The sequence below is a fragment of the Mus musculus genome, chromosome 12 (genome assembly GCF_000001635.26).
Source record: "Mus musculus strain C57BL/6J chromosome 12, GRCm38.p6 C57BL/6J".
NCBI classification, from domain to species: Eukaryota; Metazoa; Chordata; class Mammalia; order Rodentia; family Muridae; genus Mus; species Mus musculus.
In genome coordinates this window covers 16,960,538-16,978,899 of record NC_000078.6, presented here as the reverse complement: position 1 = coordinate 16,978,899, position 18,362 = coordinate 16,960,538, and the positions used below count along the sequence as shown (strand labels likewise).

The 18,362-nt window shown below is 36.5% G+C and overlaps 1 protein-coding gene across 3 annotated transcripts in view; it reads right to left on the bottom strand.

Annotated features, from left to right (window-relative positions):
- Nucleotides 1-18,362, bottom strand: part of Rock2 (Rho-associated coiled-coil containing protein kinase 2) — a 93,297-nt gene that overhangs the window by 9,375 nt on the left and 65,560 nt on the right. For all 3 annotated transcript variants that reach the window (NM_009072.2, XM_006515019.4, XM_006515020.4), the window contains 15 exons: nt 17,125-17,284; nt 13,729-13,889; nt 13,248-13,432; nt 12,207-12,276; nt 10,586-10,689; nt 10,134-10,320; nt 7,758-7,851; nt 7,581-7,675; nt 6,060-6,239; nt 5,751-5,919; nt 3,988-4,058; nt 3,342-3,430; nt 2,788-2,866; nt 1,097-1,358; nt 798-1,011 (listed from right to left, as the gene is read on the bottom strand). In NM_009072.2, the coding sequence (NP_033098.2) occupies nt 798-1,011; nt 1,097-1,358; nt 2,788-2,866; nt 3,342-3,430; nt 3,988-4,058; nt 5,751-5,919; nt 6,060-6,239; nt 7,581-7,675; nt 7,758-7,851; nt 10,134-10,320; nt 10,586-10,689; nt 12,207-12,276; nt 13,248-13,432; nt 13,729-13,889; nt 17,125-17,284 (2,120 nt within the window). The remainder of the gene's footprint in view (nt 1-797; nt 1,012-1,096; nt 1,359-2,787; nt 2,867-3,341; nt 3,431-3,987; nt 4,059-5,750; nt 5,920-6,059; nt 6,240-7,580; nt 7,676-7,757; nt 7,852-10,133; nt 10,321-10,585; nt 10,690-12,206; nt 12,277-13,247; nt 13,433-13,728; nt 13,890-17,124; nt 17,285-18,362) is intronic.

Below are 18,362 nucleotides of genomic sequence, written 5' to 3'. Positions count from 1 at the left end.
AGATGGCTCAGCGGTTAAGAGCACTGACTGCTCTTACAGAGGGCCTGAGTTCAATTTCCCAGCAACCACATGGTGGCTCACAGCCATCTGTAATGGGATCTGATGCCCTCTTCTGGTGTGTCTGAAGACAGCTACAGTGTACTTACATATAATAAATAAATAAATAAATAAATAAATAAATCCTTTAAAAAATTTATGGATGCTTACCTAAAGAGAAATGGCTCTTCTGAAGGCAAATACATAATGAAGTGAGGTCAGTACAGCCATAGCTGGCCTCCCACCGTATCACCACTTCAATTCCAAGCAATGCCCACATCACTCTGCATGTACACTAAAGCTGAAATGTGCTGCTCTTTAGGTCACAGGGTTTCGCACTCACATATGTGAATTAAAACTGAAACTGCTTTTGGTTCTGCCTTTCAGATCACCTAACTAAAAGAAGGTTGCAGTATGTGTGTGCACCTGACATGTGACAGTCTGTCTGTAACCTTAATACCATCTTCCAAATCACTAGTTAGTCCATATGCTGATTAAAGATGAAAACAGTTTGATTATATACAAAAATAATAAAATACTTTTAAATTTTGGTTAAATTGAATATGCATAACTTCTAAAATATATTTTAACCACATCAGTGAACAAGACATGTATACTACAATTTTAAAATATTTGGTTCCAGTGACTCACAAGAATATCAATCAAAGAAAAAGTGTAGTTATCAAAGTTTTTAGTCTGAATATAAAAGTCAATTTTTAAAAAGCAGCTTTAATTTTTTTTACCATGTTTTTATTCATTACCTTGGCTTGTTTGGAGCAAGCTGTCGACTGGGCCGCCGAATGGACTGGTTTTGTTGTATTTTCATTGAAGTTCTAGGGGATGATCGGGCAAAAGGGTCTGGAGCTGGAGGCTTTTTAGGTATCTTTTTCACCAACCGACTAACCCATTTCTGCTGTTCTTCTGTTGAATTTGCTAATAACAACAGATTCTTTGCCGACGATATATCATAATAAACTACAACAAGAATGACCTGAAATGAATTAATGTGCTCAAAGCAATGGAAGCCCAAGGACTAGCACAGCAAGACGTTCCTACTTACCTTTGCAGGGCGCTATAATCTCTTCCTTCTTGTCCATGTGATCTTTATGACATTTAATGTGGCACCTACGGCACTCTAGAGCAGGAGGAGGCTTAAACATGTGCCACAGCGGCTTCATACATGCCTCACAGTTGGTTGGGAAGTGATAAAGAGTAGGAATAAACTCATGTCCTTTGTGACAAATATAATTAGATTTTTCTCCCACTGGTTCCACTGGAAACTCTGGTTCCTTCTTACTTTCTCCTTCATTGGCATATAGAATCTATAAACAAGAAGAAGACGAAAGTGACTGCTAAACACTAAAGATTTATTTTGTTTTGTAACTATTCTCCCTGAATGTATGTACTCATCATATACATGACTGGTGCTCTCAGAGGTCAGAAGAGGGCATCAAATACCCTAGAACTGGAATACTGATGGTTGTGAGCTACCACATGGGTGCTGGGAACTAAACCCAGGTCTTGTTCCTAAGTGCTGAGTCAGCTCTCTAGGCTCCACATTGTTATTTTTATATCTTAACATTTCTGATACATTACTCAACTAGAGCAAAATGCAGTTGAAGTTCAAACCTAAGCAGGTTTACCTGGTCAAGAGTTTATGTAAGCTAGGAACATGGCTCAGTGGCAGCATGCCCACCTAGCATGCACAAAAGCCTGAGACATAATTTCCATCTTAAGGGAAGACACAACTTACATAAACGACACGAGACAGTCACTTTGTCTCCTCACTTTTGATTTAGTATCTTTTACTTTGCTGTAGCAAAACTATCAGAATAGGCCAACAAAAGACAAATTTCCACTTAATTAGGTGGGCTTTTTTTCTTCACTCCTCTGGGAACAACATTTAGGGCTAGAAGTACAGCTGAGGGAAGGTCAAAGGTCTGGGTTCAGTATCCAGTGTACCTCCCCACCTAAACAGTTTACAATGACAACTATAGGAATTACTGTTTACACTTCTGAGGAATAGCAAAGTAGGTGAAGTATATGCACATTTTAGATATTTGGAGAGTTGAGGGGTAAAAGAAAATTACGTAAATAAATGTCCAAATGAGACAGCATAAGCACTCAGAGGGGAAAAACCCAACTCTCCTGCAGTAGATCAGATCATGCGCAGTGATTTTTACAGTGTTTCCAGAGGTCTGCGTGTATCTGTGTATCTGTGCACAAGTGCCATGGAGGTCACAAGGGGGCACTGGAGCCTATGAAGCTACAGTTACAAGCATCTGTGAGCCACCTGCTGTGAACCTTGATCCTCTCATGCAGCAGTAAGAGCTATTAACCACTGAGCCAGCGCTCTAGGCCTTATGGTTTGAAAATGGTTTAAATGGAGACAATAAAAGGAAAAACTTGGCTTTGCTTTTAATAAAAAGTAAAAGTGCTACAGCTTTCAACTTGATAAGTGACTTTTTAAAATTCCCAGAGTTGAGAATAAAACCAAAACAGAACTAAGTTCATACTCTAAAAAACAACAACCAATCTTGTTAAAGGTGCAACGAAGCTCAGAGGCACACCATAAACCAACAAACAAACCAGGAGGACAGTACTGGCCTCAGATGGAAGCAGCACACTCCAAAGCCCCAACTGTCCCAACTGGAGCTAAGCCAGAGGGAACATGACACTGAGAAGAAAGGAATCTAAAATATCAGGTCACATGAGAACTTCTAAGAGTGAAAGAATGAACAACATTTTTACCTGAAATATCCTTGGAATTTCTTTAGCATCTGCTCTGTATACATCTGTCTGGGTAACAGGTCGGACGTGAAATAGCTTGCTAAAGAAGATTTTTAAAGAAAGAAATAAGTAAAATATCACTCAAGGATTATATTACATTGGTTACCTTATACTAATACCAGAAGTTTAAAATCAGCTATTTACTGACTCACGTTAGAAGCTAATAGACCAGTTCAGTTGTTGTTACTATTGTTTTTAGACAGGGTCAGTCTCACTATGTCTTTGGCTGTCCTGGAACTCACTATTGTAGACCATGCTGGCCTCAGAGATCCACCTGTCTGCCTCTCAACTGCTGGGATTAAAGGTTGAGCAGCTCATTTTATTGTTCCAGCTATTTCTAACATAACTACAAATTAAAGAGCCATGAAATATAGATGTCTTCCATATCACACTGCCAACTTTCAATTACTAAGGAAATCAAAGGGACTGTAGAACGAGAGCTGCACTGTGACTGTCATGATGGACATAGTTCTGTTCCTCTCACATTAAGACTTTAATGTAAGTCTGATACTTACTCTATGTCTAACACCATGTAAGGGTTGGACTGCTCTTTATCTTGTTCGCTGTCATAAAAAAGAATCTTCTTGCTGCTTACAATCACATACTGTTAAAAGAAAGAAAGAAATTGATGAAAGTACTATGTACTGGATTTACTTTCTTTTATAAGAAATTCTGTATTTGTGATAAGGTCATATACTATGAAAGTAAATAAAAAGCATTAATGATACTTTAGGAAAGTTTTCCTTAAAGTAACAGTAGATTCACTAATAGATTTTTATTTCTTTTTCTCTAACAGTAAAACTGAAACTGCTATGTTAAGCTTTCAGACCTACACAGAGAGCGGATCTACATCAGCCCAGTCGAAGTGAGCAAGAAACACAGCAGCACAGAAAGACAGGGTCTTCCCACCGTCTCTAGAGCTGCTGCCCAACAGGACACAACAGCGCCAGAACAACACGCTCTTGTGTAGTAACCTCAAAACCCACTTCAGTGACAACTCATGCAGAGCAAAAATCTTCCACACTGATAAACAAAATCAGAAAATATAAACAGGTCTTATGTGTCTGAAAGTATAGGCATGTCCATCCCTACAACTCCAGAAGGACAATGGCTAGAGTTAAATCAGAAGCCAAAGGAATCATATTCAGAAGCAGTAATTACCTTTTTAACCCATCCAAACTTTTTAGTGTTGTTGCGCACAGGCAATGACAACCATCCTTCTAATCTTGATTCTATAAGTAAGCATAATAAAGGAGGGTAAATAAACTGATTCTCTCCTGACAATTAAGAATTTAGTAAAATTTTAATGCAGACATCACCAGCTAGTCAAATCTGCCCCTTGGAATTTAGACCACACAGTACCTGGGACACTGTAATAACACATAATGAGTAGAAGCATGAACAAAATCCAGGTCACATGACATCAGAAATAAATACTCAGAATTATAACATCCAATACTCCATTGATTAAATTCATGCACAGGCAAAATTCACAACATGAGCCCCTGAGCTCTTGTTACTGCAAGTCTACATCAGGCCCTTTCTTCTTCCTGTGGAGAGCAAGCTGACTAGAGGTGTACCACTTATGCTCTTGAGTAAAAAGCACTTTAAATGAGTACCTGTTCAGAAAACAGGAAATTTTAGAATGGCTATCCTCATTGTGTAAAATATAGACCAAAACTGTTTAAGAAGCAACAGTATAACCAAGATTTCTAAGCTCTAAAATATCAAAATCAGTAAAACTCTATAATGAACAAAAGAAAGTATCTTAAGTCATTAGACTCTGTGCTAATAAATTTGATCCCATTTTTCAAATGAAATTGGCAGAGGGGGTGCCATTCTAAGAGAATATTCTAATAATACAAATCGTTACAGGTTTAAACTACTACGCATTAACTGTACTAGATGTTTACGTTCTCTATGTCTGTACAGTTCCACACAACAGAATTTTATCCCTCATGTAGACAAGAAAGCTGGAGTCTACAGAGATCAGTGAGTTTAGAAGACAAATGGGAGTCTCCAGGCATTTCACCTGTGAGACTTTTCAGAGTGAAAACCAAGCCAAATTGTTTCATGTGTTCTCTGAAGGCTTAGTACACCGTGGACGTGAAAACCTCAATACATTCTAGGAAACGGGTCATGTATTTTTATATTCTGTCACTCTTGATATAGAACTACAGAAATGTCTGAAAAATAGATGAAGCCATGCACTTTCAAGGATATAGAACATAGTGCTTTGTTTCTGGAAAATTGGCAAAAATCAAACAATCTAGCAAATATAATCACAAGCTCTTTGAAAAATGCCTTAAAGGTGAATTATAGTTCATGCAGCAGTTTATTTTTTACTGCATCTAAACAGCATGTTGGAGTGAGTGGATGTTAGTTAAATGTTATCATTTTAAAGAAAGACAAATTAAGTAGCTGGGAGAATTCCAAAGCCAGGAAGATGTTTTCAGATATCACCTGTACTAATAGGCTCCGATGAACTAGGTAAGTAAGGCAAGGAATCTTCTTCAGAGTCAAAGTCAAGAAGCGTGTGAGAACTGGAGGGCTTAGTGGCAATACTGAGAGAGGTAGAGGACCGCTGGTAGGTGAAAGACATGGATTCCATAGTGTGTGACTGAGTGATATGGACTAAATACCCACAAGCAAGAAAGTGAGGCAGAGAAGAGAGAAGAAAAAAGTGAAAACTTAAAAAAACAGATAGGCACTACATGTGAGTTATACTCCTAAACATTTAGAATTTATTTACTTGTTCGTTTTTAATCAAACAAGTCCAAAAGGTCATGTGAATCCCATTCTAAGTAGGATTTCCTTTAAAGAAATGGCAAACCTTTTCCTTAAAAGTAAAGTCATTCATGGAATCAAAGCAATCACCTGACTTAAATTTAAGGCAAATGCAAGGGCTGACCAAGGATGTGTACCTGGAAATCCATCATCAGGCTCAGCATCGCCTGGTCCACTGCCTATACTGGAACTGTCCATACCAATATGCAAGGCCTGGAGCTGTGACCGCAGCTGTTCAATGTCGCTGTCTTTACTGTCCAGGGTCATCTGGAGTTCTATTCGAATTTGGCTCTCTTCAGCTATTTGCTGTAAGAAAATGTATAACAGATGAAATGTGCATTGTAATTATGAGTCACAGTTCAGTAATAAATACTAACAAAATGTTCTGCAAAGATAAGAAAATAATTGTTTTTTAAAACGTTTTCAGTGGAAAAGAGTATTCTTACAGCCTGCATTTCATTCAGTTCTTTCTGATATTTGATCATCTGTTGTGTCAATTTTTCACGTTCAGACTTAAGCTCCATATGTAGCTTTCTGTTTTCCTTCTCTTTTCTTCGCACATCTGTGTCACTACCACGCTTGACAGGTTCTTTTCGATTCATGATCTCCGCCAACTTATTCACAGCCTTAAAAAGTAAGCATACAATAAATTATGTTGATGTTTTCTTAGAAACTCATCAATTACGAGCTACATAATCACTAGTAATTTCTTTCCTGTCTACAGGGTTTTAAGGAAATTCTTTTGGGCTTAGAGAGATGTAAAGTGAATCAAGTGTCTAGTGTACAAGCACTAGGGCCAGAGTTCAGATCCGTGGTACCCACAGTGACGCATGTCTCTATCCTGAGTATAGTGGAGGTAGAGACAGAAGACTCCCTTAAGTTCACTGGTCAGTTAGTCTTGCCCAATTTATAATCTCTAGATTTAGTGAGAGATCTTGTCTCAAAGATAAGGGGGAGAGGGGCTGGAGAGATGGCTCAATGTTTAAAACTGCTTTCTATTTTTCTGGAAAAGCTGAGTTTAGTTTCCAGTATCTAAGTCCAGTGGAGTACCCAGTACCCCAGCTCCAGCAGAACCAACACCTCTCCACCTCTCTGGCTTCCATGGGCATAAGTACATAAACGAATAAAAATAAAAATCTTGAAAGAGAAAAAGCAGGTAGATAGTAATATAGGAAGACATTAGAAGCCAACATCTGGTCTCTACATTCATGCACGTATGCACAGTCCACACATGTACACATACACATGTGAACATATACATATATATGACACATGTATACAACATAATATCTTTTGCCTTATTTTACATATAGTTTTTTCATCGATCTTCATTCTGTATTCTAATTAGTTTTTCATTCTCATGATTTTTGATAGTAGGAGCCTTTCCTCACTGAGCTATCTTGTCCACTTTCTCATGATTTTTGAGAGTGATAAAGTGTTTTCAGGGCTATTACTGTAGCTTAGGTAGAATGCTTGTCTCGCATATTCTGTTCCCTAGGTGTGTTGCCTGCTAAATTACAGGCTTGATCTGTTATCATGATTCCACTTTTATTATAAAAGAGATTTAAACAGGCAGGTGTTCCTCTTCCTACTCCAAAGGATGTGAATTCTGTACTGGCACTAAAATGTACCCTTTCCAACAACAGAGAATGGTACTAGCACCCACATTATTTATGCTACAGATACAACTAACTGTGGGAGCTCACAGAGGGTTGTCAATAATCACAGGTGCCCTTTCAGATCAGCTGACTCTTTCAGGCTACCAGCAAATAATAAAAAGCTAGGAGAGAATGTGGGGCACTTCCACATACATGAAGTTTCTTCTAACTTGAATTAAAAAAAAAATCACAAAATTATTCAAATAGTGATATTGCTTTGAGCTTAGCATCTACCCTATAGCACTAGAAGTAACAGGTGACAAGAATATAAACAAAATTTAAAACCGCCTTTCCGTCCTGGTGACATACTTGAGTCTTGAGAGTTCTCTCATTCAGAAGCTGCTTCTCAAACTGTGCTTTAATAGCTGCTGCACTCATCTCTTCATCTTTCAACTTGGACAGTTCTGAAATACACAGAAATATTAAAGTTACAAGAATAGCTACTAGGCATATTCACAATAAGCTTTAGTCCCTGCTAATACATACGTTCTTGGCTATCTTTCAGCTTGTTGTTTAATTCTTCTTTCTCATTTGCAAGATTTGCAACATCGCTAGTTAGTGTCCTATTTGTTTCTTCAAGCTAAGAAATAGAAGAAGAAAAACCCTTACATATCAATTTATAAAATTTTAGTTGTCAAATACTGATCCAATTTGAGAGCACTGGATCACTGCTCACCTCTGCACTCCCCCTGTTACCACACCAGTGTTACCCTTGAGAAAAATGCTGCTCCCTCAAAACTTCATATGTACCCCAAAAAGCTAAAAATTTCCTTCTTTCAAAATTCCTTAGCAGTTTTTTTCCTTAAATGAGAAAACCACTTAATAAATCAAGAAGAGTGAAAACAAAGGCTTGTGTTTCCATTGTGCTAAACGAATTATAAAACCATAGTATTTCTTTCGAAATATTACTTTAAAATAAAAAGTGAGGGTTTTTTTTTTTGTTTGTTTTTTTTTTTTTTGTTTTTTTTTTTGAGACAGGGATTCTTCGTGTAGCCCTGACTTCAAGTTCAAAGATCTACCTGCCTCTGCCTCGTAAGTGTTGGGATTAAAGGCGTGAACCACACCACCTGGCTAGAAAAAAAATGAATTTCTATTGAAGAAGTTGAATTCTTTTTTCTACATTTCTTTCAGATTATATTCCTATCCTTCCTTCCTGAAGTTTTATTAAAAATTACATTTAACTTTCCCACCAAATACTGCAAATTTCCATTATAAACAAATGAAATAATATATGTAATTTTTAAAATTATGACTCATTTAATACATTAAGGAATTAAACTTGCTAGACACTTTTGGACATACCTTTAATCCTAGCACTCAGGAGACAGATGCAAGAGGATGTCTGTAAGTTTAAGACTAAAGAACATAGTAAGGCTCACGCAGACAGGGATAGTGAGAACTAAGATGCTATGTGGGAACAGTGATGAATGTTTCTAATTCCAGCACTTGAAAGGAGGCAGGAAAAAAATTGTGAATTCTGAGCTATCTCAAGATTAAAATAAGGAACAACAAAATGCAATACCCTGTTGATATATAAAAAGATGTAATTCATTTAGATTCAACTTCCATTTACTTCCATTTATATGTTCAACTTCCCACCAAATATGGCATTATAAATACATGAAATAATATGTGGCAATATTTATGTACCACCTTTCAGTTTGTTTGCTGAGATAGGGTTTCACATATTACAGGTTTACCTCTACTTACTTGTAGAGCCAAGGTACCCTTGAACTCCTGACCCTCTTGCCTTACACTCCCAAATGTTGGTATTATAGGCATGTACTACCACCTCTTTTTAATTTTTAAAAATGTATTGTATATACAAGTGTTTTGCCTTAATGTCTTTAAAGCATGTGTGCAGCCTTTGGAGGTCACAAAGGAGCACCAGATACTCTGGAACTAGAGTGGAGTTATAAGACAGTTATGAGCCTTGTGGGTGCGGGGAATCACACCTACTCTGGAAGAGTAGCCAATGCCTTAAGCACTGAGCCATGTCTCCACCCTCCACGACTGCTTATCGATGGAAACATGTGAGGGTTTGCTTTTTACAAGAATTATGGGCTATAAGCACTGTGCAGTTATCTTAGTGTGGACTTCCGTAGGGTTATACCATATACTTAAATTTATCAGAAATTGAATTTAACTCTCTATTTTTTTGTTGTTAGTTTTTTAAAAAGCCATTTTCCACACATGTGAAACTGTCAGGCTTTTGTTTTCAGCTGTGGAAATGGTGTGCAGCAGTACTGCACAGCTATAGCATTCACCTGACCTTTTGCTGGAGAAGAGTTAAGCGAAGCATCCACTCATGTATTTGAGCTGTCTCTTTTAGACAGTTTCCTTCTGAGTGGTTTCATCTACTTCAATGAGGTCCAGGGGCTCTGTATGTATTCTAGATGCTAATCTGCTGAATATATATATTTCAAGTATCTTTTCTTTGTTATTTAGGCTGTCTCTGTCTAGGTAAGTATTAGGTCTGTCGGATAGCTTCAAGTTTGTATTTTTCACATTTGGTTCTTAAACTAGGTACACTTTACCTAAGTAGTAAGGATCCTTTCACCAAAAATCCCATTATTCCAAAAGCATTTATTGACTATGCTTTATATTACTATCTGCACCAAACAAAGGTCTTGCATATGCCTCTGTCAACTATCCACCCCCTTTACTGTGGCATTCAGTAGGTCAGCACAAGACTGACTGCTTTCTGTTGGTATTTCCTCAGAAATGTTTCTTTAGTTAGACTGTTAGAATCTGCTAAAAATAGTCACTTTTCAATTTATAACTGAGAGTTCCCAGATGGTTCTGAGATTTTATGACATAGTAATTTAATTATAAACCCAAGACACCAAGAATGTTACTTACAGATGCAATTGTAGTATCCTTTTCAGTAAGTTCTTGTTTGTGTCTAGCCATCATCTCTTTGATCTCCAGCTCTTTCATGATCTTCTCTTTTTCCAAATCAGAGTATTGTTCTTCAGCAATGGAACGAGCCAGCTGCTCAGAATCTGCTTTGGTAAGGGTAATTTCCAGCTGGGCAGCCAAAGAGTCTCTGTATTTCAGAGATATGTCATAAAAAACTTAGGCATACAGTAACAGGATTGAATTCAGGGGGTATTGTATTCTAATCATATAGTCTACCTAAGCTAAGTCCTAAATCCCTTGGAGACAGGATTTTAATAATCAATTTTCATTATGAAGTCAAAACTCTGTCTACTTGACTTTCATCAGATTTTTTGTTTTTAACTTGGTGGGAAACAGAGCAGGAACTATATAAGAGAACTTACTACAGACAAGCGACAGGGCCCCATCCTTACCTTTCATCCTGTAAATCCTGCTTCTTCTGTTGCAACTCTTTACAAAGTTTTGTCTTCTCTTCATTTTCTTCTTTAAGTTCTCTAACTTGTGTTTTATAGAGGGTCTAAGCAGCAAAACAGAATTGCATGCCCATTATTACCAAGAACATGACTTTTATTCAAAAAGCTCAATATATACATATAATTTTTTCTGTTGACTAGTTTTGGGCTCCTGAGAAATCAAAAGTTTTGTAGGCTTTCCCATTTTCTAGTCACCAATTAATAAACATTTGTATGGTAGATTGCATGTTCTATGTCTAGTCCCCAGCATACTCAACTTCTAAAAGAATCAGCTAATAATTCAACTGGGTATTACAACGTAATTCCAGTTAAATGTACAGGTTGGTAGGATAAAGAGGTGACGAAAAACACTGATCTTTCTTTCTTTAAGTTGACAGATCAATGGAACTACTACATAAAAACACTTCATATTGCCGGGAGGTGGTAGCACATCCCTTTTAATCCCAGCATTTGGGAGGCAAAGTCAGGTAAATCTCTGAGTTTGAGGCCAACCTGGCCTACAGAGCAAGTTCTAGGACAGCCGGGACTACATAGAGAAACTGTTTCTCCAAAAAAAGAAAAGAAAAGAAAAAAAAAAGGTAGGAAGGAAGGAAGAAAAAGTATTTCATATTTTTACAGTGCTCTCAAGAATCCCACAAAGGTCAATATGGCAATTTTATTCCTTTTATTACAAAAGCATGTATTTGGGCTCAATGGTTAAGAGCAATGACTTCTTCCAGAGGACTAGGGATCAATTACTAGCACCCACACAGCAGCTCACAACTGTCTGTAACTCTAGTATCCAACACCCTCACATAGACATATATGCAGGCAAAACATCGATACAAATAAAATCATAATAAATTACTTAAAAAACAAAACAAAAAAATATTTTCTCAAAAAGGATTCACACAGTTCACAAAATGGTAATTGCATATGCTTAGAATTATGTCCTAGCAACAATAGCTGATTTCTTGTTTTGAAACAGTATCTCCCTTTCTGTTGTACAGACTATACTCAATGTTGTAGGCTCAAGTCACCTTCCCACCTTAACCTGCATGGTAGTTGCAACTATAAGCACACACCATCAAACCAGTAGGATAAAGGATTCCTGTTAAACAATCTACAGTTTTTTTGCCCAGTACTTTTTCTTTCATATTTTGTGGTACTACATACTGAAATCAGAGCCTTCTCCCTACAACAAGTATTTTACCAGTGAGCTACATTCCAATCCCTGTCTGCTTTTTATGAGTCATGTAAGGCCCCATCCAAATCTGTCTGGTGTGGTGGTAAACTACTATAATCCCAGCACTCAAGATGTGGAAGCAGAAAGTTTGCGAATTGGAGGCCAGCCTAGGACAGACAGCAAGGCTGTTTTAAAACCCAAAACCAAAGCAAGCAAGCAAGGACAAACAAACAAAAGCTACGCATCTTCCTCTCTTCTGACTTGCAGGGTACCAGATATACACATGGTGTACTTACATGCCTAAACCTAAAATATGAATACACATCAAGTGAAATAAATAACTATTTTAGTTAAAAAGCAACCATTCTCCTAGTTCTTCTACAGGAAGTCCCTTACTGAGAAATACTGCTCTGCTTCAAGTTGGTCTTGCAGTTCCTTCATCTGCCCATCTGCATCCTGCCGCTCTCTGTGAATACAGAAAGTCTTTGTTAGTAACTTACATACATATTAACCTAGCCACATGGGAAAGTAAGAATCCCTGAAATCAAGTCATTGTCACACTAGTGCTAACTTTATCATTGCCTTTAAAAGCTCTCATCCTTGACAAGTCTGATGGCAGAGCCTGTAATCACAGCGACTGGGAGGCTGAGGCAGGAGGGACCATGAGTTCAAACCCAGCCTGGAGAATTTCATGAGACCATGCATCAAAAACAAAAGGGGATTGTGGGGGTGGGTATGGGGGACTTTTGGGATAGCATTGGAAATGTAAACGAGGAAAATACCTAATAAAAAGAAAGAAAGAAAGAAAGAAAGAAAGAAAGAAAGAAAGAAAGAAAGAAAGAAAGAAAGAAAGAAAGAAAGAAAGAAAGAAAGAAAGAAAGAAGGAAGCCCGGGGCTCCCAGGTTGGGCTGCCCCTTGTCAAAAAAAAAAAAAAAAAAAAAAGAATTTCAACAACTGCAAGCCAGGTGTGGTAATGCATACCTATAACCCTTGTTCTCTAGAGACTGAAGAAAAAAGATTCCTGCGAGGTTGTGGCCAGCCACAGCTACATAGTGAGACTTTATACACAGTAACAACAAAATAACAAAAAATACACATAAAGAAAACTAATTCCTTCAGCACTGACACAGGCTTTTTCTGAGGCTACATGTCACATCATGTCATTAATCCAACAGCTACAATGTGTGCTTGTATTTTCAGATTTATTTTATTTTATCTTGCTAGATAAGCTGGCTCTGGAATTCAAATCTCTTGTTTCACCCTCCCAAGTATTGGCACTATAAAAAATATCAACAGATCTGGCTTTCATTTTAAATAAATACCAATAAAATACACACACACACACACACACACACACACACACACACACACACACACTCACACTCTCTCTCTCTCTCCCAGAAATTTCCATCAAACAGTCTAAATCAATTAACTTACTTTCGAAGTTCAGTATTTTGCTTTTCCAAGTTCATTTTCATTTCCATAAGATGATTATTTTCTTGTTTTATTTGCTTTTCTGACATTTTTAGGGTGTTAACTTGTTGGGTCTGCATCTTCAGGTCATTTTGCATAAGACAACGCTTCTGAGTTTCCTGCTCTATTTTTAATGTCAAATTTCTAACCTAAAAAAAGTAAATTGTATACTTGACATTTAAGTAAATTATTTTTCTCAAGAATGATGCTTTTCTTATTCATTTCACATTAAAATATCGGTAGTATTTAAAACTGAAATTTAGTCTTTAAAGTGTAACTAACTTAAAATTTTCAATTATGACTTATTTATTCTATCATCAAATCCATTAAAAGCCAACAGATTCTATAAAATATTACAATACAATGCATTCACCACTAGACCTCCGCAATAAAGCAAGTTTATTATTGGCTCATTAATTTTTTCCTTACTGTAATTCACACTTACATCCTCGTTCAGCACATCTTTCTGCTTCAGCAGCTCATTTAGCTTCTGCTGAGACTGTTTGAGGTCACAGTCCAATATAGAGCATCTTTTCTCGGCTTCCAGGAGCAGGTTCTCCACTTTCTGCTTTAAAGACCTCTCTTCCAACAGCTTCTTCTCCATTTCTATTAGAATAAAAGCAGATACAATTATAACTTGGAACTGCATTTTAATTACGAGCAAGTGGTACTATCTTATATTGTTGTTTCTAACTAAACACTTTTTAACACTTTAAAATAATTGAAATATAAACTTTATACATTTGCAGAGTATAAAATGTATCATACTACTTGTGATATTACATCTATTCTAATGGAAAAAAGTTAATTCTGTCTTTGTGTCTTTATAAGACATTAAAATCTTTCAATAAAACATTCCAGGCAGATTTTATGCCTTTCTGTATTAGTATATTATTATGCAGGTGTTGAAAATTATGTTTGTGGAGATAGAAAGATTCAGGCGTCAAACTTTCTGAGCCTAAATCTTGGCTCTGCCACGTACTAATTATTTAAGTAGGTAAGTTAACTTCTCTGTCCTCAATTTCCTTCTATCTAGGATGGTAACAGTATTTAACCTCCTGAATATGGAAAAAAAGAAAAATACTGCCAGATATATAATTGGCAATAAGTGCTCATTAGTGCTCACTGTTTTGTGGGTTTTTTTGTGTGTGTGTGTGTGTGGTTTAGTTTTTTAAATATTTATTTATTTATTTATTCATTCATTTATTTATTTAATGTATGCGAGTACACTGTCACTCTCTTCATACACACCAGAAGAGGGCATCAGATAATATCATAGAAGGTTTTGAGCCACCTTGTTGTTGCTGCAAATTGAACTCAGAACCTCTGGAAGAACAGTCAGTGCTCTTAAAAACTGAGCCATGTCTCCAGTGCTATTTTTGTTTTTGTTTTTGAATGAGTACTCTTCTTATTAGATATTTTCCTTATATACATTTCAAACGCTCTCCCGAAAGTTCCCTATCCCCGCCCCTGTTGTTTTGTTTTTGAGAATGAGTAAATGGTTAAGAAAGTGGAGTAAATCTACTAGATTACGTAGCAGGACTGTAGGTAGTCTTTGCTTTTTTCAGTTATACTTCCCTTCATTTTTCTAAATGTTTTGCAATAAACCTAACTTATTAATCAGAAAAATAACTCTTTAAAAGCATTTTTCATCTTAAGGTGATCAGCAAAGTGTATTCCTAAGTAAGTTTAATTTTAAATGTAGGTTTTAGTTAATTGATTGGTATTTCAGTTCATATCTAGGATTCCTCTGCTATCTCACACCTAATCTTTAACATCCAACTATCATTTACAAAAAGTTTCATTAGGTAAAAATTAAATTCATTATTTTTTAGGGCTTTTTTAAATTTATTTTTTAAGTGTACATGCCTTTACATGTATATTGAGTGGTCTAAAGTTGTCAGATATTTGTCTTGTTTACCCTCCAGTTTATATAATGAGGCAAGGTCTCTGGGTGAATGTGGAACCTACTAATTTGCATTGTCTAGCTAATGAGCTGCACCAGGGATTTCCCCTCTCTGTCTCCTGAGTGCTGGGTATAAGGTGGCCGTCATGCCTGCCTGGCTTTTACACAGGCTCATCTATACACAGCAAAATATTTATCCATCAAACCATCGCCCTGGATAGAACTGAAAATACTTAATGAAGGGTCTTTAAAAATGTACACAAATAAATGAATCTTTCTCTACATGCTACTAAATAAAGAGTATTTCTAATTATTTTAGTATGTACAATTGCACTTGATTTCACAACCTAACATCACCATCATTATCCCTTTACAGAGAACAACGTATCAGCAAAGTTTAAACCACAGACAAGGTCATACTGGCAATAATTGCTTATTCAAGCCATGTTCTTAATCTACTGAGGTGATAACATGCAGTACAAAGAGCAAGTTTTAGATTCAGGCTTGAATGACATCCATAATATTTAAGTGTTGTGTGCTTATGTGCAAAATATTAGAAAGTCATCACATATCATGTATTAATGTTCCAACTAACGACTGGAAACAATAAAATATATTACATTGGACTGTTTCATTTTGTCTGTCTGGAAAATAAGCAATAAGGAAATGCATTCACATTTAATAAATAAATAAAAATATTTACTGGGCAATAGTGGCACAAGCCTTTAATCCCAGCATTGGGGAAGCAGAGACAGATCTCTGAGTTTAAGGCCAGCCTGAACTACAGAGAGATTTCCAGGACGACCAGGGCTACACAGGAAGCCCTGTCTTAAAAACAAAACAAAACAAACAAAAATTCATTAAAAAATCATGTAATAATGGTACAGGGAATATAAAAGCACTGGAAACTTACTGAGGCGGTAGACATATTCTACAGTTTGCTTTGGTGGTAGCTATATGAGTGGAGCACATACATCAAAACTATTTATACTTTACTATAAATAAATAACATCTCAAAAACAATTTAATTCTTTTCTAGGGCATAGACAAGGAAATATACAGTTTATCAGCTTAATCTCTTCAGACTATACTTTCTGAATAAAGTTCCTGCTTCATTTCTCTTTTGTTTTGCTTTGTGTTTTGTTCTGGGACAGATCTCACTGTGCAGCCCCAGCTGAGACTCACCTGCACCTGCCTCTAGCGTGCTGAACTGAAGTCTCATTCTACTGTTCATGCCTTGTTTCATTTTTTTATCATCCTGAATTAGTGCTTTAAACTAAACTGGTTATAATAAGAAAAGCTAAATGCTGAGTATACTTAAAGACTTTATAAAAGCTTTCTTGCTAAGCTATTCATAATATTATGCCTCAATAAGAAGTGAAATTTCTGTTCCAGTGTTTTAAGACTCGGACATAAAAATTTTCAAGTACTGATTATTTCTGTGATTTCAAATACAAAATTAACTTTGGAATCTACTAGTATGACATGACTTTAACAAAATATGACTGGCATCTTTAGTATGCTAGTCTAAAATACTCAATGAGCTACTTCTGAGTCTAGCTGGACTAGCTACTATGTAAGTCCCTGTCTTATTTAACTATTAATAATTTGTAACACAGTTGGTAAAATGTCACATTATAGTAAATATATATCAAAGGACATATCTCCCAAAAATCATTAGGTAGAGTGGGTCACACTACACACCTTTTATCACCAATACCACTGAAATATTACTGTTTTTCAAACCTAAAAATATGGTATTTAGAAACTGTTGTAATGGATCAAAGGTTAAAAAATGATGTATATAAAATTTCTCTAATAATTTTCTTCCTTTCAGCTCCCAATACTTGCCAATATAAATAAATATTTTGTAAAATCAAAGACTAACGCTAGGCTCTTGGAAAATGTTCCTGGAATACCCCTCACAATGCATACCTTTCATGGCTTCTGATTTAGCTTCTTCAATGGATTCATAGATCTTATTTTTATCCGCTAGCCGTGCTTTTGTGGTCTTGTGTTCAGCTTCTTCTTGTTCTAAACTCTGCTGTATAACTTTCAGTTGATATGTCATATCTATTTCCATGTTGCTTTTTTCCTATGAAACATTTCCAAAACTATTAACAGAATTTAAAAACCTTTTAAAATTACTTTTAAATAGTGTCACTATGAAGGTTCAGTATTTTCTTTCCTTCTTCATCTGAGCTTCTTTTGATAGTAACCAATGGACTCTACCACCCATTCACACTGTTGTTTTGAGATCTGAATTGAGCCTGTTTAATTTCAGTTAACTGACCAGAGTGCTATTCTTACCATTTCTCAGCCTCTCCTACTCTATTTCTCTAATCTGCACCTGACACTATCCACTGATGAGTTTGACACTGCATTCCTGCTCTCATCGTCCTGTCACCTCTCAGGTTTCCCTAGCTGCCTCTAGTTTTACCGTTTTTAAAAATTATTTTATTTTAAATGTGTGTGTGTGCTGTTCTGTACATGTATATGTATGTATACCATATTTATGCCTGGTAAAAGTCAGAGAAGATGACAGATTCCCTGGAACTGGAGTTAAAGGTGGTTGTAAGCCACCTTGTGACTGCTGGGAATCAAACCTGAGTCCCCCTGCAAGAAGAACAAATGCTCTTAACTACCAGGTCATCTCTCTAGCTGCAGGATGATGATATTCTTTAGATACAGGGTCTCTTCCTAAAACATTATTTCTCAAAATTTACAAATGTAGCTAATGGCCATCACTTGGGAGGCAAAGGCAGGCAGATATCTGAAAGTCTGAGGCCAGCCTTGCCTCCATAGTGAGACTCTGTCTTAAGCAAACAAAAAGTAATGCTTTTAATCTAGCTACATTAAACAACAACAACAACAACAAACCTTCCAGATGTCTGACTGCCCAAATAGTAGGTATTTTTCTGTGATGTTGAATTTGAACTCAGGGTCTTGGACATACTAAGCAAGCACTCTACCACTAAGCTACATGGCTAACCAAACACATTATAAGTTAACAGAAGTCAGTCCATTTTCTACATGTGTCCAAGCATTTGCAACACAGAGCACATGGCCCACAACCCTGGAGTATTCATTATCTGAACCTTAAAGGACTAGGTTGCTGACCAAGACTCCATAGTCTAAACTACTGACTGAACAAGCAAACCAGCCACTGCTGT